Consider the following 23,448-nt stretch of genomic DNA (forward strand, 5'->3'; position numbering starts at 1 on the left):
CTATGTCACAACTAACAAGCGAACATCTAAAAGGGACATCTGTATAAAGTCGCAAGGGGTTGCCATACGTACTTCTGTATCTGCCACTGCAAACACATGTACACAAGTTGGGGATTACTTTATAACATGAGATAAATACCTTGTATGAAAGCATAGAATAGTAGCCTATGTAATAGGAGCCTTCTGGAGAAATCTGGTCTCCACAAAGGAGAGGCTTTGTACACATGGATTTTTGAGGAAGTTTTTCTCATAAGTTGTACAGGGATTCTCAGTATGTGCATTGATCATATGTATTTATCTTAAGGTTTAAGATATTACAGAGGACTTGGCATCATTCTATATAATTATAGTCTATTATACATTACATGATATTCTATTATATACATAATACTTGGCCTTAGGGAAGGAATGTTAAGTTAAAATGAAATTTTCTTGTAATCAAGTCTTTTTAGTAGAGAAGTGCTTCTAGGTTCAGGGCAGCAATTCTCTTTAATATGTTATCAGAACTCTTTAGTACAATCTGTGCTGCACAACTGTGGTTAAGAGCAGGAGCTCTGGGGTCAAAGTGCTGGGTACAAATGCTAGCGCCATCTTGGGCACTTCTGCATAAGGCAGTGAAGCTTCTGTTCTTAAATTTGCGTTCTATCACCTCTGGGCAACAGGGAGAATGACCATGCGTGTCTCATAGTGGGGTTGTGAGGATTTAATGAGATAGCCACACAAAGTGCTTAGTATAAAGGGTGGCACACGGTGTCCTACAATTATTATGTAAAACTTATTATTAAAATACTGATACAATAAATCATTTTTGATAGCAAGTAAGTTGTTACTTAAACAGTTATAATTTACAGTTATATTATACAAGTAATCCTCTTGTATAATATGTAAGTATATTATATAAGTAATCCTCTTGCTTCTTGATTTTTCCTATACCTTTTTCTATTTTTATCTTCCTTTGAATAAAAGGGAACAGTGAATGAGTGGTGGTGATGAGCAGAAAAGGGAACATGAATATAATAGTGTATACAGAGTTACAGTGGTTTCCAACAATGAAATACTGTATCTGGGTTTCTCATGACTTTGTAGGAATTGATTGTTTTAAAATATGCTTCAATTGCCAAAATTCCCATGACTTATGACAGGCTGAATATTTGATATTTTCTTCCAGAAGACAAATGTAAGTCTCTTTCTTTGTTTCTTCTTCTTCTTCTTTTTCTAAAGTGCTACAGTATCACTATCCTAGTCACGACACTAGAAACTTACTTTAAGAGATACGACTTTTTAATATTTGAGTTTTTAAAGGCATCTGGCCCTTATTTAACCATCACATTTACATCCAATTTCTGCAGGCATGGTTTTGCTGTTTAAGCTTGGCTTGATGCCCTGTGCAGAGAGCCTTTGCTTTAATGAACACAACCCCACTGAAACTGCTGGAGTCCCCTGGTCTGCCCCCCTTCCCTGCCCCCAACCAACTGTACAAGAAGAGCACAGAAAGTTTCACCTTGCATTTCAAATAAGAAGATAAAAGTAAGAAAATAAATCGAGGGAGAATCAGCTTTATGTGGCTGCCACTGCTATGACATATTCAACTTGATGCCCTTATATTATTTGCAGAAGTGTTTACGTACTATGAAATGTTCAGCCAGAGCATACAGGAGACTATAAAATATTTTATGAGATGTATACATGGTTGATGGTAGAATTTTAAATGCAACTTGGGAAGGTTCTATCTAAATTCCAGGAGGGCAGATGAGGAAATACTTTCTCTGTAGTGACTCGGTTTTACATAAGGGGTTATATGAACTGGAAAGAAATACCTGATTTGGGAACTATACAAAATTTTTTTCATAAAATTAAATTTTATAATTTATAGGCAAGTAAAATTGTTTTCTTTCAGACCAAGAATCACAAGTTATGTTTATTTGTCTTCTACGTGGTAAAAGCATTAAACGTGGATTGTTTATTATTTTATAGGAACAAAGAACATGCAGTAATAAATGAAGACTCCTCCCCGGATACAGGAAGTATATACACCATTAAAAAATATTTGTGCTTCTGATGGTTTTTAAATAACAACTCTTGGTTCTAAAACTGGAACATTATTTTTGAATCTCAACTATTGCAATATGTGAAGGCAGAAGGTTAATGACATATCCTCAAAATGGCATGTTTAGAAAATTGCATTTCCAAATTCAGGTGAAGGGAGAAATATATTTCTGTTTCCTTTATCTTCAAGTCTGTAAGGCAGTGCCAATTTCCCATAAGAGAAGTTATTTATTTACTTATTTATTTTCAAATTCCATCTCCCAAACACAGGCCTACAGAAATAGAAACTATTTTGTGCATTCACATTTGATTTACAATTAAGCCTGACTTTTTGTTTCTTTTTGTTTTGTTTATTTAAAATTTTAATTTTATATTGAAGTATAGTTGATTTACAATGTTGTGTTAGTTTCAGGTGTACAGCAAAGGGATTCAGTTATACGTACACATATACCTATTCTCTTTCAGATTCTTTTCCCGTATAGGTTATCACAGAGTATTGGGTAGAGTTTCCTGTGCTATGCAGTAGGTCCTCGTTGATTTTATATATAGTAATGTGTGTATGTTAATCCCATCCTCCTAATTTACCACCCCTCCCCCACCTTTCCCCTTTGGTAACCATAAGTTTGTTTTCTAAGCCTGCGAGTCTGTTCTGTTTTGTAAATAAGTTCATTTGTATCATTTTTTAGATTCCATATATAAGTGATATCATATAATATTGGTCTTTGACTTCACTTAGTGTGATAATCTCTAGGTCCATCCATGTTGCCTCAAATGGCATTATTTCATTGTTTTTTATGGCTGAGTAATAGTCCATATATTTTTATGTGGTATATAAGTACCACATCTTCTTTATCCATTCAGGTATCGATGGACATTTAGGATGCTTCCATGTCTTGGCTATTATAAATAGTGCTGCAATGAACACTGGGGTTGCATGTATCTTTTTGAAGTATGGTTTTCTCCAGATATATGCCCTGGAGTGGGATTGCTGGATCATATGATAGCTCTACTTTTAATTTTTAAAATTTTTTTGATTTTTTGGTGGGATCTTAGCTCCCCGACCAAGGATCAAAACTGCACCCCCTGCATTGGCAGTGTGGAGTCTTAACCACTGGACCTCCAGGGAGGTCCCTACTTTTAGTTTTTTAAGGAACCTCCATACTGTTCTCCATAGTGGTTGTACCAATTTACATTCCCACCAACAATGTAGGAGGGTTCCCTTTTCTCCATACCCCCTCTAGCATTTATTGTTCATAGACTTTTTGATGATGGCCATTCTGACCAGTGTGAGGTGATTGTAGTTTTGATTCGCATTTCTCTAACAATTATTGATGTTGAGCATCTTTTCACTTGCTTTTTTCCCATCTGTATGTCTTCTTTGGAGAAATGTCTATTTAGATCTTCTGTCCATTTTCTGATTAGGTTATTTGGGTTTTTTTTTTTATATTGAGCTGCAAGAGCTGTTTGTATATTTTGGAGATTAATCCCTTGTCGGTTGCTTTGTTTGCAAACATTTTCTCCCGTTCTGTGGGTTGTATTTCTGTTTTGTTTATGGTTTCCTTTGCCGTGCAAAAGCTTTTAAGTTTAGTTAGGTCCCATTTGTTTATTTTTGTTTTTATTTTCATTGTTCTAGCATCAACATCACAAAGTCATTGGGAAGATAAATGAACTACCAAAGGTAAGGTTCCTGACACAAAGTAGGTGCTCAAAGTATGTTAATTCCTCTCTCCCCTGCTTACAGACCTCTTTTTTAAAATTGATGTATAACTGGCATATAACACATTATTTAATTAACATCACAGTCCCTCTGAGGAAGATTTTAATATAACGCTTATGCTTTAGGATGTGTCCATAATTAGAATCATTTAAAAAATAAATCTAGGTTATTGTCTAAGATAAACATGCCATAAAACCCTGACGTGTCTTGGTAATATCTAATGCAAACCCAGTATGGTGGAGTATAAGACTAGATAGACTGATAATTAGGGACCATGGTCTGGTCTCTGGTCTGTCATAGCATTGCTGAGTGACGTTGGTAAAGTCAGTCTCCCTCTCCAGGCCATCATTTTCCATCTGTAAAATGAGTGGTTGTTTCCAATGATCTTTAAGACCATCTTCCACTCTGACAGTTTATGATTCTACATAACAATTTAATCTTTAAAGAAATTTATTTAAGTCACATTTTCTGAAACTTTCCCTTTATAAATTTTTTTTCCCCCTATACTCACTGCTTAAGGAAATTTTATTTCACTTCAAATTTAGTGTTGTGGAAAGAGTCAGTGTAGAAAAGAAAAAAAAAGAATTACAAATATTAATATTGAGCCATTACGGGGACATCTAGGCTGGTTCGGGACAGACATAAATGACCTTGTTCTATTCTAAATTCAGCTCACTGGCTTATGATGAAAAGTGAAAGGTTATTATATGGACTTACTGGGCAAAACCAGATTTTATAAATAATTACCTGTCAGACTGTTCAAGATAGACAAACATACGCCAGACCAACAAAAACACAGACCTGTCATATTTCTGAGAGAAATGTACGTTGAGTCTTCCTTCTCTGGGACTATAAGGAGATCAGGTAGAATAAAATGAAGGGAAAAAAAAATCTAAACCCGATATTTTCTGCCTTGTGCATACTTTAAAATGTATAATGTGGGAGAGGAGGAATTTCGATGTGAAAAACCGGCTCCTGAAAATTTTACACGTCCATAAGCCTGGCAGAGAAACCAAATACAATAAATGCTGTCGTTTTACAAGTTAGGATGTTTACTGCAAGCTTGTAATTTTCCATGATTAGGGATGCCAAGAAAAATAAGAATGATGATAAAAAGAGAAGTTTAATCATACATTTCACCCAGCGCAGATGGAACATCAAAACCCTTTGGCAATTTTTTGATATTATATATCTGCATTTTTTTGTTCTTGACATGAAGATTTTTTCCAGAAGGACTAACATAGAACAGGTAAGTGATAGTTAACAAATGTGAATAATATGGCACAATCACATTAACTGAGCCTCACTATGATTTGGTCACAGGAGGAAAATCTTGCATGCTTCTCATTTCTGTTTTTATTAATTCTTTACAAAGGCTATCTCAGTGTGTGTAGAAACCATGATAAAAGTAAAATTATACAAAACTCCTAAAGAATTAAAGAAACCACTTCCTTCTTTGCAATTCAAGTTCAATCAAGAACTGTATATAACTGCTATATCTTGGTTCGCTTCGTTACAGTTCCTCGTTTACTGGAGAAAGTATAGATGCCAGAAGGATAACTCAGCTGCTACCAGCAAGAAACTGCCCAGCCCACATTTCAGTCTAGGTGTTAGTGCTTTGGAGGGAGAAAGCAGATCACTTGGCTCCCCATCCATTGATTCTAACCGCTTTGCTTCTAAATGGGTACAGCGTGTGTGTGAGGGCTGGGCCTGGGGATCGGAGGGACAGGGGAAGGAGAAAAATGAAGATGGGGAAGAGGGTCTACGAGGGGAAAAACACACGATAGGTAGATACTCAGGAAGTTGGGAGGAGGCCATGAAAATGACACATATACTACACGTGGGGTGAAGGGAAGAGAAGATGGGAACAGACAGTTCATCAGGCCAATTAGGTCTTTGATTAGTGTGAGTTTATAAGATGGACATTTGTCTGTAAAATATATGTAGATCTAGACATCAAATGTCAGAAGGTAGAGTTGGTGGGACAGTCCAAGGGGAAAACTGACTGTTCTTTTAATTTTGTTTCCTTTGTCCTAAACCTGGATTACAAAATGCATCAAATGAAACATAGACTAAACACTGAGAAAAAAAAAAGTCACTGCTTTTAAGTTATGTGAGCTGAGAGCAGTAAATCTATTCCAAATTAAAATCTCAAAACTGTGTGATGTGCATTCTTGTCCACCTACACACCATCCCAAACATCCTGCCATTAATTGGCTAAATGGCCCATCTAGTAAACAAGACTAAGTGTTGAGGGGGCTGGAAAAGGGCTGGAGTCAGCCAGTTGATAGTCACAACAAACCAACCCACTCCCAAGGATGCGGAGAAGGTAAACTTGTCTTTTATTTTGCCCAAGGAGGGGAACAGAAATCACCTTAATATAACACTGCCTTTCCTGTTGTCTCGGTCCCAGTCACATCAGCAGGCCAGAAAAGCCATCCCATTCCTGCGGTAGGCACTCTGTCAAAGAAAAAGAAATCTGCAGTGAATTATCACATGAAGTCAGACCAGGAAAGGAAGCGAAAGAGCAAACAGAACTTTCTTCCTGTTTTGTAGACTCTGCTGGCTGCCATCTAATAGGGTGCTTAATCTGAACATTTCTGGTGGCAAAGCTCTAGCAGCCACTTTGTTAAAAAGTCAGTGTGGTTAACAAGCGGTTAGTGATTCTATTTTGGGGGAGTGGGAGATACCTAAAATAAGACATCCCATTTTGTTAATTGATTGGGCTTGGTTAGGCCAAAGACATGTTGTGTTGAATCTGTTTGTCCTTTATAAACATGTGCTCTCTATTGGACATGCCCAAGAATCACTTCTAACTAAGTCTCTTAATAGTCTGTAAATTACTGACTCATTATATCCTTCCCAGGCCTAATTTACAGTCTCAGCGAAAAGCTATGGGAACAGATACTAACAGAGCCCCCCCGCCACACAAATATGGTGATCTCTAAGGAGTTCTGTACATTATAGACATTACAGAAAACCTGAATCTTACATAATTTTATATACATTCATGTACATATAGATGTATAAATGGATATTCATGATGGGATAAAAATACTCCCATAAAAGAAAAATGGGAAAATAGATACTAATTGCAATAATGCAATATATTCCAGTAAAGAAAGTAAAATGGTGTGATTTCTCACCCCAAGAGATATATTCTGCATTTCAGAGTCAGAAGAGTTGGGCCATACAGGGCCTCTGTGACTCGTCCTGATTCTCACAATGAGACCCAGAGTGACGCAGAATTAAAATCCGGGATTTAGGAATAAAATACCCCTTTTCACCACCATAGTTTTCATTATTTAAACTAGGAACAGCAACGTTCAGAGAATTCATAACCCTCAATTAAATGGAATTTTTCTATAATCTGTTTTCAGAAAAATGGAAAAAATGACAAAATCTCATATCAGCGATCTTTTTTCCTTTAAGCTAGTAACTCTGGGCTGTTCTGGAGTCTGTAAACTTTAGGTTCAATAAATTTACCTTCAGTAGCCATATTATAGGAAATACAGAATAAGCTTTTATGGCTAAGATAATGTTATGAAGGTGCTGAGAGTTTTATTCTAAAAACATGATTATTTTTAATTATACAAAAAAAAAAAAAAAAAAAGGAAAGTGGACCCAAGCTTTTTAGAAAGACTTCTACCAATATGAGGTGAAACAAAAATGGTTTTCCAGATAACTTTCTGTTAATCATAAAATTCAATTAACTTCAAAACCCTTCCCTTCAAATCTCCTGCTTACACAGGATTTACTATGGTTGTCAGGCTTTGGCGTCCTGGCTGAAATTTCATCGGTGGGTTATGCTGTTACACAGTTCACTCCAGATCAGCATATCAAGGATGAGAAAACAGTGGCAGATTCCAAGTTTCCTTTCTCAGGGATCTCTGGGAGCTCCATCTCACCATTGGACTCTTTGTGCCACAGGGTACTTTCAGATTGAAGCAAACATTCTAACAAAGGCTAGAAAATTCCAGCTCTAGCTCCTAAGATTGTGCACCGGAGAACAGTGGTTAAGTGAGCTCCTTGGAGAGCCACAAATAAGTTGCAGGAACGGATAAGGTGTCTTCCCACAACTACAGGCAGGGGAGCCTCAGGCCTTGAAACAGCCCCTTCCACCACAGCCGCCTTCGAGAGGCTCACGCCAAAGTAATACTTTCAGCTTCTTAACCTTGATATTTTACAGTTTACAACCACAGTGACAACCTTTAACATAACATAATATTGAAAGCACAAGGAATGGTTTACATGGAGATAAATGGACCTAGGAATAAAGCTGGGTTCCTCTTAAAGGTAAATGGTTGAGGTGAGCCTTCCTTGAAAAAGCAGTCTTGGCTCGGGAGAAGACTGAGTCTTGGCTGAACTCACCTGAGAAATTACCACATTAAATCTTTCCAAGGTGGGTGATATGAAATGGTTTGCTCCAGTACTGAAGAGGTCACTTTTCAAAAATCAAGTCACCTTCACAGATAACTGATTACCACTGTTTGCAAACAAGTAAAAGATGACGGGCTTATTTAATAACATAGACACTCAAGTAGCCAAGTTTAATGAGAAAACCAAAGTTTAGAGCTGACCCAGATTTCTGGAATAAGTTCTTCTAATTCTAATTCTAAAGTAAAGAAGAAACAACGAGCATGTGTAATTAGTGAAGAGCAATTTCAGCAAACCAATCCCCTAGGGTCCTCCACCCTGAGTCACTGCTTTTTCCTTTTGATGTATAAAGGATGTATGTTGTCTGTCTGTGTAGGGTAATTATGGGAATGTCCCAAATTTGGCATCCCTTCCAGAGTAAGCAACTTGAAAGGAAGATGGATGAAGACAACTCATCTTTGTGTCAACTGTGAATTTCTCTCTATTTGTGTTGCGAATGCTGAAACTAAATTTAAACATTGCTTGGTGTGAGGGCCTTCCAGAGGCCACGTTCTCATGGAACATTCTGTATCCAACTCACTCTCTACTGTCAGATCCTATGAACGATTCACAGACACCCCTAGTTAGTAAAACCCAGACCTTGACCAGCAAAAGCCAGGACCTCCCCAACTACTGAAAAGTATAAATTAATCAATAACACAGACCTCGCCCCCCCAAACCAGCTCTTACTGCTATATACCACTTAAGCTTTACTTCTTACTTAATAGAGCTCTGTTCTCAACTACTGTTGGCTACTATGTAAATGCATTGAACAACTCAGATATTTTAGCATCTCCCAAAGTTACCAGCAAAGATGATATATATATATATATATATTTTAAAGGACCAATTGTAGTTCTTAGGCTTTTTTTTTTAATTGAGTATCAAGCTAGCTTCCCATTTTTGACATTCTTTTATTCATTCAGTTCCAAATTATGACCTTTTACTGGAATCTCAATCTACCTGGATAAACAGACATAGATTCTATTTGCTGCACTGGGCACTGGTGGGGAAATTAACTAATTAAGGGTGTACTTTAAAAACATGGCTTAAAAAAATCATATGGACAATGAACAAGCTAGAGAAAACATTTAAATCCCAAACTGGTTTACTTCTGCTTTTTTATGGTGCATCATAAATTACACATTTTAAGGAATGCAAATTAATATTAAAAAGCAAAAGGTTAATATTTATCTTAAGCAAAAGAAGATAAATATGCTATAAAACATATCCTGCAGTTTGAATATAATTATATGTGTGTTATTTATGCCATTAGCCTAATTAGTAAGGCTTTAATTATAGATAAAACCACGCCCCTCAGTTCAGACCTGTATTTTATTCTTACTACTACATTTCCTGATTAATTTTGGCATCACTGAGGCTGAGCTGTTGCTGCTCTGCACCCTGTTCCATGGGGCCAGAGTTAGGACTTTGACCCACCATCCCCAGGATGTGCTGTTGCTGCACCCTGAGCTCAAGCCACTACTGTACCCTGTCACCTCCCAGCTTGTGCCACTGCTGTTCTCCCCACCCTGGGGTCCAAATCACTGTGGTAAGCCCCAAGAACTCAGACCCTGGAAGATATACAGGGTCTGTATATATATATTGTATATATACAGCACAATATATACACTGTATATATTGTATATATACAGTCTGTATATATATATATTGGAAGATATACACATGCCTGCACCTCAGACACTGGCACTACCGTCACTGCAAGTGCACCTGTGCCCCAGGACCAAGGTAGTTCCACACGTGCCTGATCCTAGAACCCCAGCTCCACTGCCACCGAGTGCCAGCTCACTAAACCTTGTACCAAAATGGATCCCCTTGGCTAGAACTTCCTTTCACAGGCAAAAAAGAAAGACCCCAGCAGCAGCCTCGGCCATAGAGGACCCCAACAGCCCTAGGTATCACTGCCACTTGCAGAACCTCTGCAGTCTGGGCCCCTGCAGTGTTTGCCCAAGTTGACCTCAGCTGATGGAGCTGCACAGAGATTATGCCACTGTGCTTTCCCCAGAATCAGAGCTGCTGAACCCCACCCTGCCAGAGCCCTCACAGACACCTTCAGGTGAAAGTCTTTCCCCTCCAGAGTCAGTCTGAAAAGGCTGGAAGAGTTGACTGCTCCCTCAAATGTGCAAAGCTACCGGAAATGTGGAAAGGCAAGGAAACATATCACCACCAAAGGAACTCAATAATTTTCCAGTAACTAACCATAAAGAAATGGATATCTGTGAGTTACCTGAAAAAGAATTCAAAATAATTATTTTAAGAAAGCACAGTGAGATTAAGAGAACTGACAGACAACTCAATGAACTCAAGAAAACAATGCATGAACAAAATGAGGAATTCAACAAAGAGATAGAAATCATAAAAAAGAACTAAACAAAAATTTTGGAACTAAAACGCAAGAGAGAGCTTCAAAAAAAGAATCAAGCAGAAGAAAGAATGTGCAAACTTGAAGACAGATTTCTTGATATTATCCATTAAGAGGAGAAAAGAAATAAGAATGAAAAAAGGGTGAAAAAAGTCTGTGTAAATTAGGGGACACCATTAAGTAAAATAATGCAGTCAGCCCTCTGTATCTACTGATTCCACATCTGCAGATTCAACCAACCAAAAATACTTGGAAAAAAAATTCCAGAAAGTTCCAAAAGGCAAAACTTGAATTTGCTGTGAGCCGGCAACTATTTACATAGCATTTACATTGAATTAGTTATTATATGTAAACTAGAGATGATTTAAAACGTATATGGGAGGATTTACAGAGGTCACATGCAAAAACTATGTCATTTTATATAAGAGACTTGAACATCTGCAAATTTTGGTATCCATGGCGGGTCCTGGAACTAATCCCCCACAGATACTGAGGGATGACTGTATTTGATTTATGGGAGTCCTAGAAGTAGAAGAGAGAGAAAGGGTCAGAAAACTCATGTGAAGAAGTAAGTTCTGATATCTGGGGAGAGATATGACCATCCAGAAACATGAAGCTCAGGAATTCCCATATAGATTTAGCCCAAAGAGCTATTCACTGAGACATATTATAGTCAAAATCTTAAAAATCACTGACAAAAAGAGAATTTTGAAAGCAGCAAGAGTTTAAAAAGAGTCATCACATACAAGCAAACCCAGATAAGGTTATCAGCAGATTTCTCAGAAGAAACCTTGCAGGCCAGGAGAGAAAGGGATGATATATTCAACGTGTTCAAAGAAAAAAACCTGCCAATCAAGAACACTTTACCCAGGAAAGTAGATAAAGACTTTCCCAGACAAACAGAAGCTGAGGGAATTTATCACCACTAGACCTGCCTAACAAGAAATGCTAACTGGAGTTCTTCAAGATGAAACAAAAGGATGCAGCAAAAGCAGTTCTAAGAGGCAAGTTTATAGTGATAAATGCCTACATTAAGAAAAAACGAAGATTTTACGCACCTATGGTCACCTAACCTATGACAAAGGAGGCAAGAATATACAATGGTGAAAAGACAGTCTCTTCAATAAGTGGTGCTGGGAAAACTGGACAGCTACACGTAAAAGAATGAAATTAGAAGACTCCCTAACACCATACACAAAAATAAACTCAAAATGGATTAAAGACCTAATTGTAAGGCTGGACACTCTAAAACTCTTAGAGGAAAACATAGTCAGAACACTCTTTGACATAAATCGCAGCAAGATCTTTTTTGATCCACCTCTTAGAGTAATGAAAATAAAAACAAAAATAAACAAATGGGACCTAATTAAACTTAAAAGCTTTTGCACAGCAAAGGAAACCATGAACAAAACAAAAAGACAACCCTCAGAATGGGAGAAAATATTTGCCAACGAAAAAACGGACAAGGGATTAATCTCCAAAATATACAAAACAGTTCATGCAGCTCAATATAAAAAAAACCCCAAACAATCCGATCAAAAAATGGGCGGAAGATCTAAATAGACATTTCTCCAAAGAAGACATGCACATAGCTGAAAAGCACATGAAAAGATGCTCAACATCAATAATTATTAGAGAAATGCAAAATAAAACTACAATGTGGTATCACCTCACACTGGTCAGAATAACCATCACCAAAAAAATCTATAAACAATAAATGCTGGAGAGGGTGTGGAGAAAAGGGAACCCTCCTACACTGTTGGTGGGAATGTAAATTGGTACAACCACTATGGAGAACAGTATGGAGGTCCCTTAAAAAACTAAAAATAGAATTATCATACGACCCAGCAATCCTGCTCCTGGGCATATACCCTGAGAAAACCATGATTCAAAAAGATACACGCACCCCAGTGTTCACTGCAGCACTATTTACAATAGCCAGGACATGGAAGCAGCCTAAATGTCCATCAACAGAGGAATGGATAAAGAGGATGTGGTACATATATACAATGGAAGATTGCTCAGAAAAAAGAAGAAAACAGAAAAAAGAAGAAAATAATGCCATTTGCAGCAACATGGATGGACCTAGCGATTATATACTGAGTGAAGTAAGTCAGACACAGAAAGACAAATATCATATGATATCGCTTATACGTGGAATCTAAAAGAAAAGGGCACAAATGAGCTTATTTACAAAACAGAAATAGAGTCATGGATGTAGAAAACAAACTTATGGTTACCAGGGGATAAGCAGAGGGAGGGATAGATTGGGAGACTGGGACTGGCATATACACACATATATACACACTACTACTAAAATAGATAACTAATAAGAACATGCTGTATAGCACAGGTAACACTCAATACTCTGTAATGACCTATAGGGGAAAAGAATCTTAAAAAAAAAAAGAGTGGATATATGTATATGTATAACTGAACCACTTTGCTGTACACCTGAAACTAACACCACATTGTAAATCAACTATAGGCCAATAAAAATTTTTTTAAAAACGGAAGATTTTAAATAAACCAAACCTTATATATTATATAACCTTATATATTTCAATTATCCCTCAATAAAACTGGAAAAAAAGGGGGAAAATTTCATTATAGCAGGCCTCAAATTCACTAACAAATACTTCATTCCTCAAAGGCCTAAGACAGAAGATTTTGGTTCTATTGTCTGAATTCCTATAAATTTGCAGAATTTGATTTTAGCAACTCTTTATTTAGAGTTCCAGCTTGGGCTTGGTGGTGCTTGTTTGCACTACCACTTGTGCTTGGAGGTGCAAAGGACACAAGGATAAGTAACACAGTCCCTGCAGTCACTAAAGCTTCCAATTTAATGCTAATGGTTTAACCACCACAAGTAAAATGCATTGAGAGGTCATTTTCAAGGGTGGGAAAGAGAAAAAATAAGGCAGCCTTTTTGTTTTCTCTTTTACTTTTAATCATAATATTTAATTTCAAATAACACTTAAAAGGGCATGAGATTGTATATTTCTTAAAGCAGGGGGGCAAATATTAAAAAATACTACAATTTTAAAAAGATGGTTTATGAAGTACAATACTTTCATGTCCATATCTAATTTAGCCTTACCACGACTAGCAAAAAAAAAAAAAGGTCTTGTTATTCTCCTTTTTAAAGTGACATGTCTAGTGGGTGATAAGTAGATTTATGATTCAAAACCCAGGGCCGGTATTCTTTTTATTATACCACACTGTCTTACATTAAACAAAAGAAAACAAACCCCCCCCTGAAATCTGGCCTAATTTCTTCCATCCTGATTACTATAGATATACATATTCTCCTAGTGCTCATAAACTCAATTCTTGCTAAAGATCACTTAAAGTAAGTTAAAATGAACTGGATTAGTCTGGCACAATCCTTCAGAGTGCAAAGACGGGACCTGAATCTGTCATCTTCAGTTTGGAGGCACTCTCAACTGGCACTTATTTTCCAGACTAATTTAAAGAATAGTGTATCATAAAAAACACTGTGCACCCAAATAACTCGGGGCGCTTTACAAAAATAACAGATCCTCTGGCTTCACTTCTTTAAAGTCAATTGGTCTGAGTGGAGTTCGAGCTTGGAATGTTTGAGAAGCAATCCCAGTGACCACCTGGATGCAGGTGAGGGCTGAGAATGGTGGTGGAATAGGTGAGTACACCATTAACAGGATCCCAACATGGTTTGGTCAATAAATGGAACCCTCTCAGAGTCTGTCATGATTATACAGTGAACAATATTTCATAATGGAATCCTAATCTTAGCATTTAATTTAATACAGAAGAAACAGAAATTAGGTTTTTGGACCGTGCCTTGTACGCAGACGGGTTACCTATTACCTCTCACGTTTCTTACTTGTGGGTCATCTGTACACTAGTCATTGTTTTTCTCCTTCCCAGATGCTGGGATGCTGCTGTTAGGCAGCACGGTCCTTCAGACCGCCACACCACGTTTAATTCCACAATGACAAAGGGATTTGGAAATTGAGCCTACTAAACCAAGTTGAACAAATCTTTTGCTTACATCTAAAATCAAGGAACAATAAAATTTCGGAATTGGAAAGTATCTTTGTGAACTCCTCTAGCCCAATTCCTAATTTAACAGATGAAAAAACCATTGCCCAGAGAGAAAGAGAGACACATCCATGGTCATGTGGAGAGAACCCAGGATGGTTCTCATTCTGCCCAAAGCTGTGTGTTCAGCTTCTCTGACCTTAATGGGGAAAACAGATGTAGGGGAAAAAATCATTTTTCCAGATAAAGTACCCTTGGGAGCAGAACAAAAGTGAAGAGACTGGGCGAAGGGAGGGACTTCATGATGTCCAAAACAGGACAGCTGAGTAGTTAGAACAAGGCAGCGATCATGAGCTTTTAGTTCTACTTCTGCCTCTTCTGCTATATGATTAGCTCTCCCTTAGAGAATCACCTAATATCCCTGAGTGCCCCAAATTATAATTTTGATAAATGGATGAAACGGCAAACTAATTAAGATAAACTTGGCTGAAAGGTTCTGTGGCAAAAGTATGCACCTTTAGAACCTTCAAGGGAACGACGTACCATTTGTTCATGCTGAAGTCTTACTAAGGCTGTGCTCAGTGTCTGATTTAGGGCCAAGCAAATAATGTGGCCTGCCTAGGTCTGTCTGGAGTTGGCGAATTTGGGTTAAATCCAGTAGAAGAAGGACAAGGAAAAGATTTGGAGCATACATTCACCCTGTCCCAAACTACCGTTAACTCCCAATTAACTAAGTGTAGGGTAGACTCTCTGCATTTTGGATGATTTGTGGGCCACAGGAGCCGCCCTGGTTACCAAGCGCCTGGCGGTTTCCCAAAAGCTCTTTTCCACTCCACAGGGATGAAGAGGGCACAGAGGGCAGAGGTTCTACAGCTACTGGCTTGGCTTTGCTGGAAGGAAAAGGTGAGGGAGGTCGGAGAGTAACCGAAAGCAACAGTCTTTCCCTAGTCCTTACTAATTAAGTTAGCCTAAGTGTTCTATTTGTTGGAACACTCGGTTGGCTGGGGTTGGGAAGGTATGTACATCTCTGCATCTCACGTATAAATGCTGTTCCACAAGACAGACGAATGAGCCCTCCTCTCTGCCCCAACTCACTCCCAAGTTACGTGAAACCAGCTGTGCTTTTATCTGGCCTTTTTCTACCTCTCTTTCGGTAGCAACATCGGAGACTACACCAAGTTGCCTCAAATTCCACTGCTCCCGTAAGCACAAATTCAGCCCTGCCCTCTGTGGGGTCACTGGATTCAGAGTCCAAGCCCTCCCTCGGCTCCTCCATTTGCTGAAGGAGGTGACAGTGCCCTGAGAGACATACTGTTTTGCTTTAATACTATAAATCTTTGGACCTCTGGAGCTTCATATCAAAGCTACGTAATAGCTTTTGAAAAGATAAAACCTTTTCTTGCTGCCCTTGTGTCTGCGTGTGGGCAAGAGATTTAATTACAATGAATAAAACCGAATGGTGGTCTGAGACTCTTAAAATCAAAGTGGGGATCATGGCTGAAATTCATTAGCAAACATAAATACAAATAGGCACATCTTGTTTGTACCAATGCCATGTGACTTTCCCCTTTTTGATAATTTCATTCTAACTCTGATATTTCAGAGAATCTAAATTGAACCATATGATGTATAGCATTGTAACATGCAAAGCTCTTCATTAAACATTTTCCTTTTTTGTGTACTTCCGCATGTTATAAATATCCAGTGAAAATCATGGAGGGCATTTTGTCAGACAGCAGAGCCTTGATTTAAGACAGTGGAGGGAGCCCTGCCCTCTAAATAAGAGGTCTTCTCTGGCTGGTAGAATAGGAAAAAGACATAGCATTAACTCCCATTCTATTCCAAGTAACTGGAGCCTATAAATCTTGAGGAACATGTCATTTTATGCATGTTTTTCTCTAAGTCTGTATCATATTCTTCTTACAAGTTATTTCAGGATTCTGAATATAAACATCTCTAAATTAAAATTTAATTATTAAAAATTACCATTTCTAATTGCCCAAGTCATTGCAATCAAATTATATGAGAGATGTGTTAATTTCTTGTTGTTGCTGAGAAAAATAATTATGTGGTTGATACAAATAGCATTGCATTTTAGAGAAAAGTTTTTTGTGAATGTCATTTTTAGCAACTTTACATGAGTCTAACTAAAAGTGTGCCATTTCTATGTTTAAACTATTCTTTCCATGATATTGTATGCACTTAAATACATTTATGGTAATAATAATTTAATGGCAATAATATTAAACTTTTCTTCAGCTACCTATAATGTAAACAACACAGATGTCCGAATTGTTCCAAGCTGCAAGCACATATAAGTACATGTATAAACAGTGCCAAACTGGCAGGAGTTAGTAATCAAAATCTCCATTTTTTGGGGGGCAGTTTAGTATAACAACAGTTAATTCTCATTTTTCTTGTTTGACCCAAAGCTCTCCGGAAGGCAGGAAGTTGCTATTATTTTTTTTTTTTTTGCGGTATGCGGGCCTCTCACTGTTGTGGACTCTCCCGTTGTGGAGCACAGGCTCCGGACACGCAGGCTCAGCGGCCATGGCTCACGGGCCCAGCCGCTCCGCGGCATGTGGGATCTTCCCGGACCGGGGCACGAACACGTGTCCCCTGCATCGGCAGGCGGACTCTCAAACACTGCGCCACCAGGGAAGCCCCAGGAAGTTGCTATTTTATTTATCTCTGTATGTCCAGGGTGCAACCCAATGCACAGCACATAAGTAGGTGCTCAAAAAACAAACATCTAATGAATGAATGCATTTGACTTGCAAGTACCTTAGTCCCCTCCGGACAATGAGAAATGCTAACATGTGTTCACCATGAGAGCAGGAGCTGGGGTATTCTCAGCTCTGAAAAATTAGGTTTAGACCACACACTTATCATTTCACCAGATAACCGTCAGCAGCAATTGTTAAGAAAAATAAATTAGTGACCTTAATAATTCAATCATAAGCAATGCAGCAAAGCAAAGGGTTACTCTGATGTTAGTTCACAGCTCCCAATGGGAGCATTTCTGGGCTTCTCATTACTGTTTTCTGCCAGGAGTAAAAACTTCTGCATCTATGGAGCCAACTGCATTGTTTGCCAGAAAAAAAGAAATCCAAGTCATCTAAAACAACACTGTTAAATTGTTTTGTGGCATCTAAACATTTTAAGTTCCAATATTCTGTTACTGAAAAGTTTATAGTAGTATAAAATAATTTTTTAGCAATCGTGGTTGGGTGGCAATGTTACTCAATTGTATTTCCTATTTTCAAAGTTGTCAACAATGATACAATAAAAATTAAAAGAAAATACTGCCTCAATGGCCTTTGCCACGTCAAAAAATACAACATGAGAATAAGAACACGAATAGCAACAGCTGTTTACCCATGGTCAAGACACCAATTTAGAAGAGTAAATAAATGATAATTAAGATATTCAAGAATTTTTGGAAGACAGTGAATAATAAAATTATGACACAGAACTATCAGGACACAGTAGTTAATATCAATCACAGAGGTAGCCACCTGAGAAGGTGTATTTCTGTATGAAGCTACTGTCATTCATTCATTCATTTAATAATATAGGCTGTGAGGTACAGTGGTGATCACAGCAGTGATCACAGAAGCGGTTCCTACCCTTCATATGTTGAACAGTCTAGTGGGGGAGACATATTGAATAAGAAATGACAAAAGTAGTGGGAATTACAAAGTGAGAATAGAGTGTAATGGGACCATATAAGGGGACAGTTGAGATGGGTGGTGGTGATCAAGGAGGCTTCTTGAAGGAAAAGACACTCAGCTGAGGCCCGAGTTGGGGATGGGAGAGGAATGCGTAGCAGGACAGAAAAATGTTCTAGGTAAGACCCAGAGGAGAGAGAGCCTGACTTATCCTATTCCCAAATGCCAGTCTACAGGCTGTGCTTGTCACAATAAATATTAAATCCAAGACACCAACCCACATCATTTACCACTGAAGGGTTTATCAAAATTCAGGCAAGAAATGCTCATGTTATATAAACATTCAACCAGTTCTTTTGAATCATTACTTTAGGGCCTGATATAAACTCCTTATATTAAATTTGAATAACTGGAGGACTTCTCGTTTCTGAGGTAGCACGTAAGAGGCTTGGAAGGTGCCGCTCTGTCCTAACAAGTAAAAGTTGAACAAACAGAAAAATCAAAAATTCTTCTTAGATCCAAAGGAGAAGCGAAATGACAGGGAAAACCAATGCCCTTAAAATCAGAGAGACAGACAGGCAAATACAGAGAGTCACAATGTAATGGAGCACAAATCTATAAGCAAAAACCTCTGTGGGGACCAGTGCTGGGGTAGGGAAAACTGAACTGTAACTGACAAACTGCTAGGTTTGTAGTGTGGACAAACCTGGGAGATAAAACTCCAGGGGGACTCAATCATGGGGGATGGGGAAGGGCACCACACTTTTCTGAGTTTTACCTCCTGGAGCTCTACCAGGTTCTCAAAGTGAGTATCACAGAAAACTCTCCTCATGCTTCGGGCAGGGAGAGGGGTAAAAAGCATTTTGAAATATACCAAAGCATACTGTTCTTCTTAACAAGGTCTACCTATAGGAGGAACTATTAAACCAGAGCTTAACCTGCAGAGGTTTTCTAAGAGCCTACCTGACCTGGGAAAAGGCAAATACCCAACTTCAGTCCACTGTAGCCACCTTGACTAACAGGCTGGTGGGTGGGACACTAAGAAGCACTTGTGAAGGTCACAGTTCAGAGGCACAGGCTCACTAAAAGACTAAGACCTAATCATAGTTGTACAGAATGCGTCCCCTCCTCCCACATCTTACCACCATATTAATAAAGACCTATTTATAGTTGTTCCTTTTACCCAGTATATCATGTCTGGGTATCAAGACAAAATTACAAGGCATGTTATAAGGCAAAAAACAGTTTGAAAAGACACTGCAAGCATCAGAACCAGACCCATTTATGACAGGTATGTTGGAATTAACAGACTGGGAATTTATAACAACTATGATTAGGATGCTAAAGGCTCTAATGGATACAGTAAACAGCATGCAAGAACAGATGGGCAATGTAAGCAAAGAGATGGAAATTTTAAGAAAAAATCAAAAAGAGATGCTAGAGATAAAAAACCACTGTAACAGAAATAAAGAATGCCTCTGATGGGTTTTGGGTTTGTTAGTAGACTGGATATGGCTGAGGAAATAGACTCTGAGCTTGAGGATACTGCACTATAAACCTCCAAAAACTGAAAAGCAAAGAGTAAAAAGACTGGAAAAAAAGAACAGAATATCCAAGAACTGTTCTCTAGGAACCTCCAAAACTGAAAAGCAAAGACTGAAAAAACCAGAAAAGATGGAATAAAATAGCCCAAAACTGTGAGATAGCTACAAATAGTATAACATATGTAAAATGGGAATACCAGAAGAAGAAAAAGAGAAAGGAACAGAAGAAATATTTTAAAAAACAACATCTGAGAATTTTCCCAAATTAATGTCAGACACCAAACCACAGATCCAGGGAGCTCCGAGAACACCAAACAGAATAAATACAAAAACCAAACTATACCTAGGCATATCATATTCAAACTACAGAAAAATGAAAAAAATTAAAAGATGCCAGAGAAAAATAACACCTTACCTATAAAGGAGCAAAGACGAAAATCACACCTAACTTCTCCGAAACCATGTAAGCAAGCAAAAAGTGGAGTGAAATATTTAAAGTGTTGAGAGAAAAAATCCACCAACCCAGAATTCTGTACTCTGTGATGTAATCATTTAAAGGTGAAGGAGAAATAAAGATTTTCTCAGACAAACAAAAATTGAGGGAAGTTTTTTTTTTGCTAGTAGCCCTGCTTGCAGGAAAATGTTAAAGGAAATTCATTAGATATAGTTCAGAAACCTGGATATACATTAAAAAAAGGAAGACCACTGGAGGAGGAATAAATGAAGGTAAAATAAAAACTTGTATTCTTAATTGATCTAATAGATAATGGTTTGTTCAAAATAATAGTAATAATGTATTCAATTACATTGCATATATACCCATGTTTCTGTATATTTATGTATAAGTGAAATGAATTGCAGTAACAATAGAAGGGACAGGAGGAAGGAATCAATATTATTTTGTTCTTATAAGGTACTAATAGTAACTGTGAAGTGGTAAAGTATTACTGGAAAGTGGACTTTGATTAGAGGTCAATGTGTTATTACAAACACTAGGGCAGCCACTAAAAAAAGTAAACTTAAAAAAAAGGAAGTATAACTGACATGCTAAGAAAGGAAAGAAGATGGAATCATATAAAATGCTCAGTTAATACCACAAAAGATGGAAAAAGAGTGGAAGACAAAAATGGGGAAAAAGAACAAGGGTAGCACATAGAAAACAGTAATGAATATGGTAGATATTAATCCAACTATATCAATATAATCACTTTGAATGTCAGTGGTCTTAACACACCAATCAAAAGAGAGGGATTATCAGAGTGGATCAAAAAATAAGACCCCAATATATGTTGTCTATAAGAAACCCACTTCAGAGGGCAGACAGCAGAAGCAAGAAGCACTACACTCCTGCAGCCTGTGGAACAAAAACCACATTCACAGAAAGACAGACAAGATGAAAAGGCAGAGGGCTATGTACCAGATGAAGGAACAAGATAAAACTCCAGAAAAATGACTAAATGAACTGGAGATAGGCAACCTTCCAGAAAAAGAATTCAGAATGATGATAGCGAATATGATCCAGGACCTTGGAAAAAGAATGGAGGCAAGAATCGAGAAGATGCAAGAAATTTTTAACAAAGACCTAGAAGAATTAAAGAAAAAAAAAACGGAGATGAACGATACAATAACTGAAATGAAAAATACACTAGAAGGAATCAATAGCAGAATAATTGAGGCAAAAGAACGGATAAGTGACCTGGAAGACAGAATGGTGGAATTCACTGCCACAGAACAGAATAAAGAAAAAAGAATGAAAAGAAATGAAGACAGCCTCAGAGACCTCTGGGACAACATTAAACACAACAACATTCGTGTTATAGGGGTCCCAGAAGGAGAAGAGAGAGAGAAAGGACCCGAGAAAATATTTGAAGAGATTACAGTCAAAAACTTCCCTAACATGGGAAAGGAAATAGCCACCCAATTCCATGAAGCGCAGAGAGTCCCATACAGGATAAATTCAAGTAGAAACACGCCGAGATACATAGTAATCAAATTGGCAAAAATTAAAGACAAAGAAAAATTACTGAAAGCAGCAAGGGAAAAACGACAAATAACATACAAGGGAACTCCCATAAGGTTAACAGTTGATTTCTCAGCAGAAACTTTACAAGCCAGAAGAAGTGGCATGACATATTTAAAGTGATGAAAGGGAAGAACTTACAACCAAGATTACTCTACCTGGCAAGGATCTCATTCAGATTCGATGGAGAAATCAAAAGCTTTACACACAAGCAAAAGCTAAGAGAATTCAGCACCACCAACCAGCTCTGCAACAAATGCTAAGGGAAGTTCCCTAAGTGGGAAACACAAGAGAAGAAAAGGACCTACAAAAACAAACCCAAAACAATTAAGAAAATGGTAACAGGAACATACATATTGATAATTACCTTAAATGTGAATGGATTACATGCTCCAACCAAAAGACACAGGCTTGCTGAATGGATACAAAAACAAGACATATATATGCTGCCTAAAAGAGATCCACTTCAGACCTAGGGACACATACAGACTGAAAGTGAGGGGATGGAAAAAGATATTCCATGCAAATGGAAATCAGAAGAAAGCTGGGGTAGCAATACTCATATCAGATAAAATAGACTTTAAAATAAAGAATGTTAAAAGAGACAAGGAGGGACACTACATAATGATCAAGGGATCAATCCAAGAAGAAGATATAACAATTATAAAAATATATACTCCCAACATAGGAGCACCTCAATACATAAGGCAACTGCTAACAGCTCTAAAAGAGGAAATTGACAGTAACACAATAAGAGTTGGGGACTTTAACACCTCACTTACACCAACGGACAGATCAACCAAACAGAAAATGAATAAGGAAACACAAGCTTTAAATGACACAATAGACCAGATAGATTTAATTGATATTTATAGGACATTCCATCCAAAGACAGCAGATTACACTTTCTTCTCAAGTGCGCATGGAACGTTCCCCAGGATAGATCACATCTTGGGTCACAAATCAAGCCTCAGTAAATTTAAGAAAACTGAAATCATATTAAGCATCTTTTCTGACCACAACGCTATGAGGCTAGAAATCAATTACAGGGAAAAAAATGTAAAAAACACAAACACGTGGAGGCTAAACAATACGTTACTAAATAACCAAGAGATCACTAAAGAAATCATAGAGGAAATCAAAAAATACCTAGAGACAAATGATGATGAAAACACGACGGTCCAAAATCTATGGGATGCAACAAATGCAGGTTTAAGAGGGAAGTTTATAGCAATACAGGCCTACCTCAAGAAACAAGAAAAAACTCAAACAAACAATCTAACGTTACACCTAAAGGAACTAGAGAAAGAAGAACAAACAAAACCCAAAGTTAGCAGAAGGAAAGAAATCATCAAGATCAGAGCAGAAATAAATGAACTAGACACAAAGAAAACAACAGCAAAGATCAATAAAACTAAAAGCTGGTTCTTTGAGAAGATAAACAAAATTGATAAACCATTAGCCAGACTGATCAAGAAAAAGAGGGAGAGAACTCAAATCAATAAAATTAGAAATGAAAAAGGAGAAGTTACAACAGGCACCGCACAAATACAAAGCATCCTAAGAGACTACTACAAGCAACTCTATGTCAATAAAATAGACAACCTGGAAGAAATGGACAAATTCTT

At 37.6% G+C, this 23,448-nt stretch overlaps 1 protein-coding gene across 7 annotated transcripts in view; it reads right to left on the reverse strand.

Annotated features, from left to right (window-relative positions):
* SUPT3H (SPT3 homolog, SAGA and STAGA complex component) overlaps nt 1-23,448 on the reverse strand; it is a 462,022-nt gene that overhangs the window by 21,421 nt on the left and 417,153 nt on the right. For 4 of the 7 annotated variants that reach the window (XM_032649930.1, XM_032649934.1, XM_032649937.1 and 1 more), the window contains one exon: nt 6,083-6,223. In XM_032649930.1, coding sequence (XP_032505821.1) covers nt 6,182-6,223 — 42 coding nt within the window. In that variant the 3' untranslated portion in view covers nt 6,083-6,181. Of the gene's footprint in view, nt 1-6,082; nt 6,224-23,448 lie in introns of those variants that run through there. The other 3 variants (XM_032649933.1, XM_032649935.1, XM_032649932.1) reach the window with 1 other exon arrangement.

The sequence above is a fragment of the Phocoena sinus genome, chromosome 11, assembly GCF_008692025.1.
Source record: "Phocoena sinus isolate mPhoSin1 chromosome 11, mPhoSin1.pri, whole genome shotgun sequence".
NCBI classification, from domain to species: Eukaryota; Metazoa; Chordata; class Mammalia; order Artiodactyla; family Phocoenidae; genus Phocoena; species Phocoena sinus.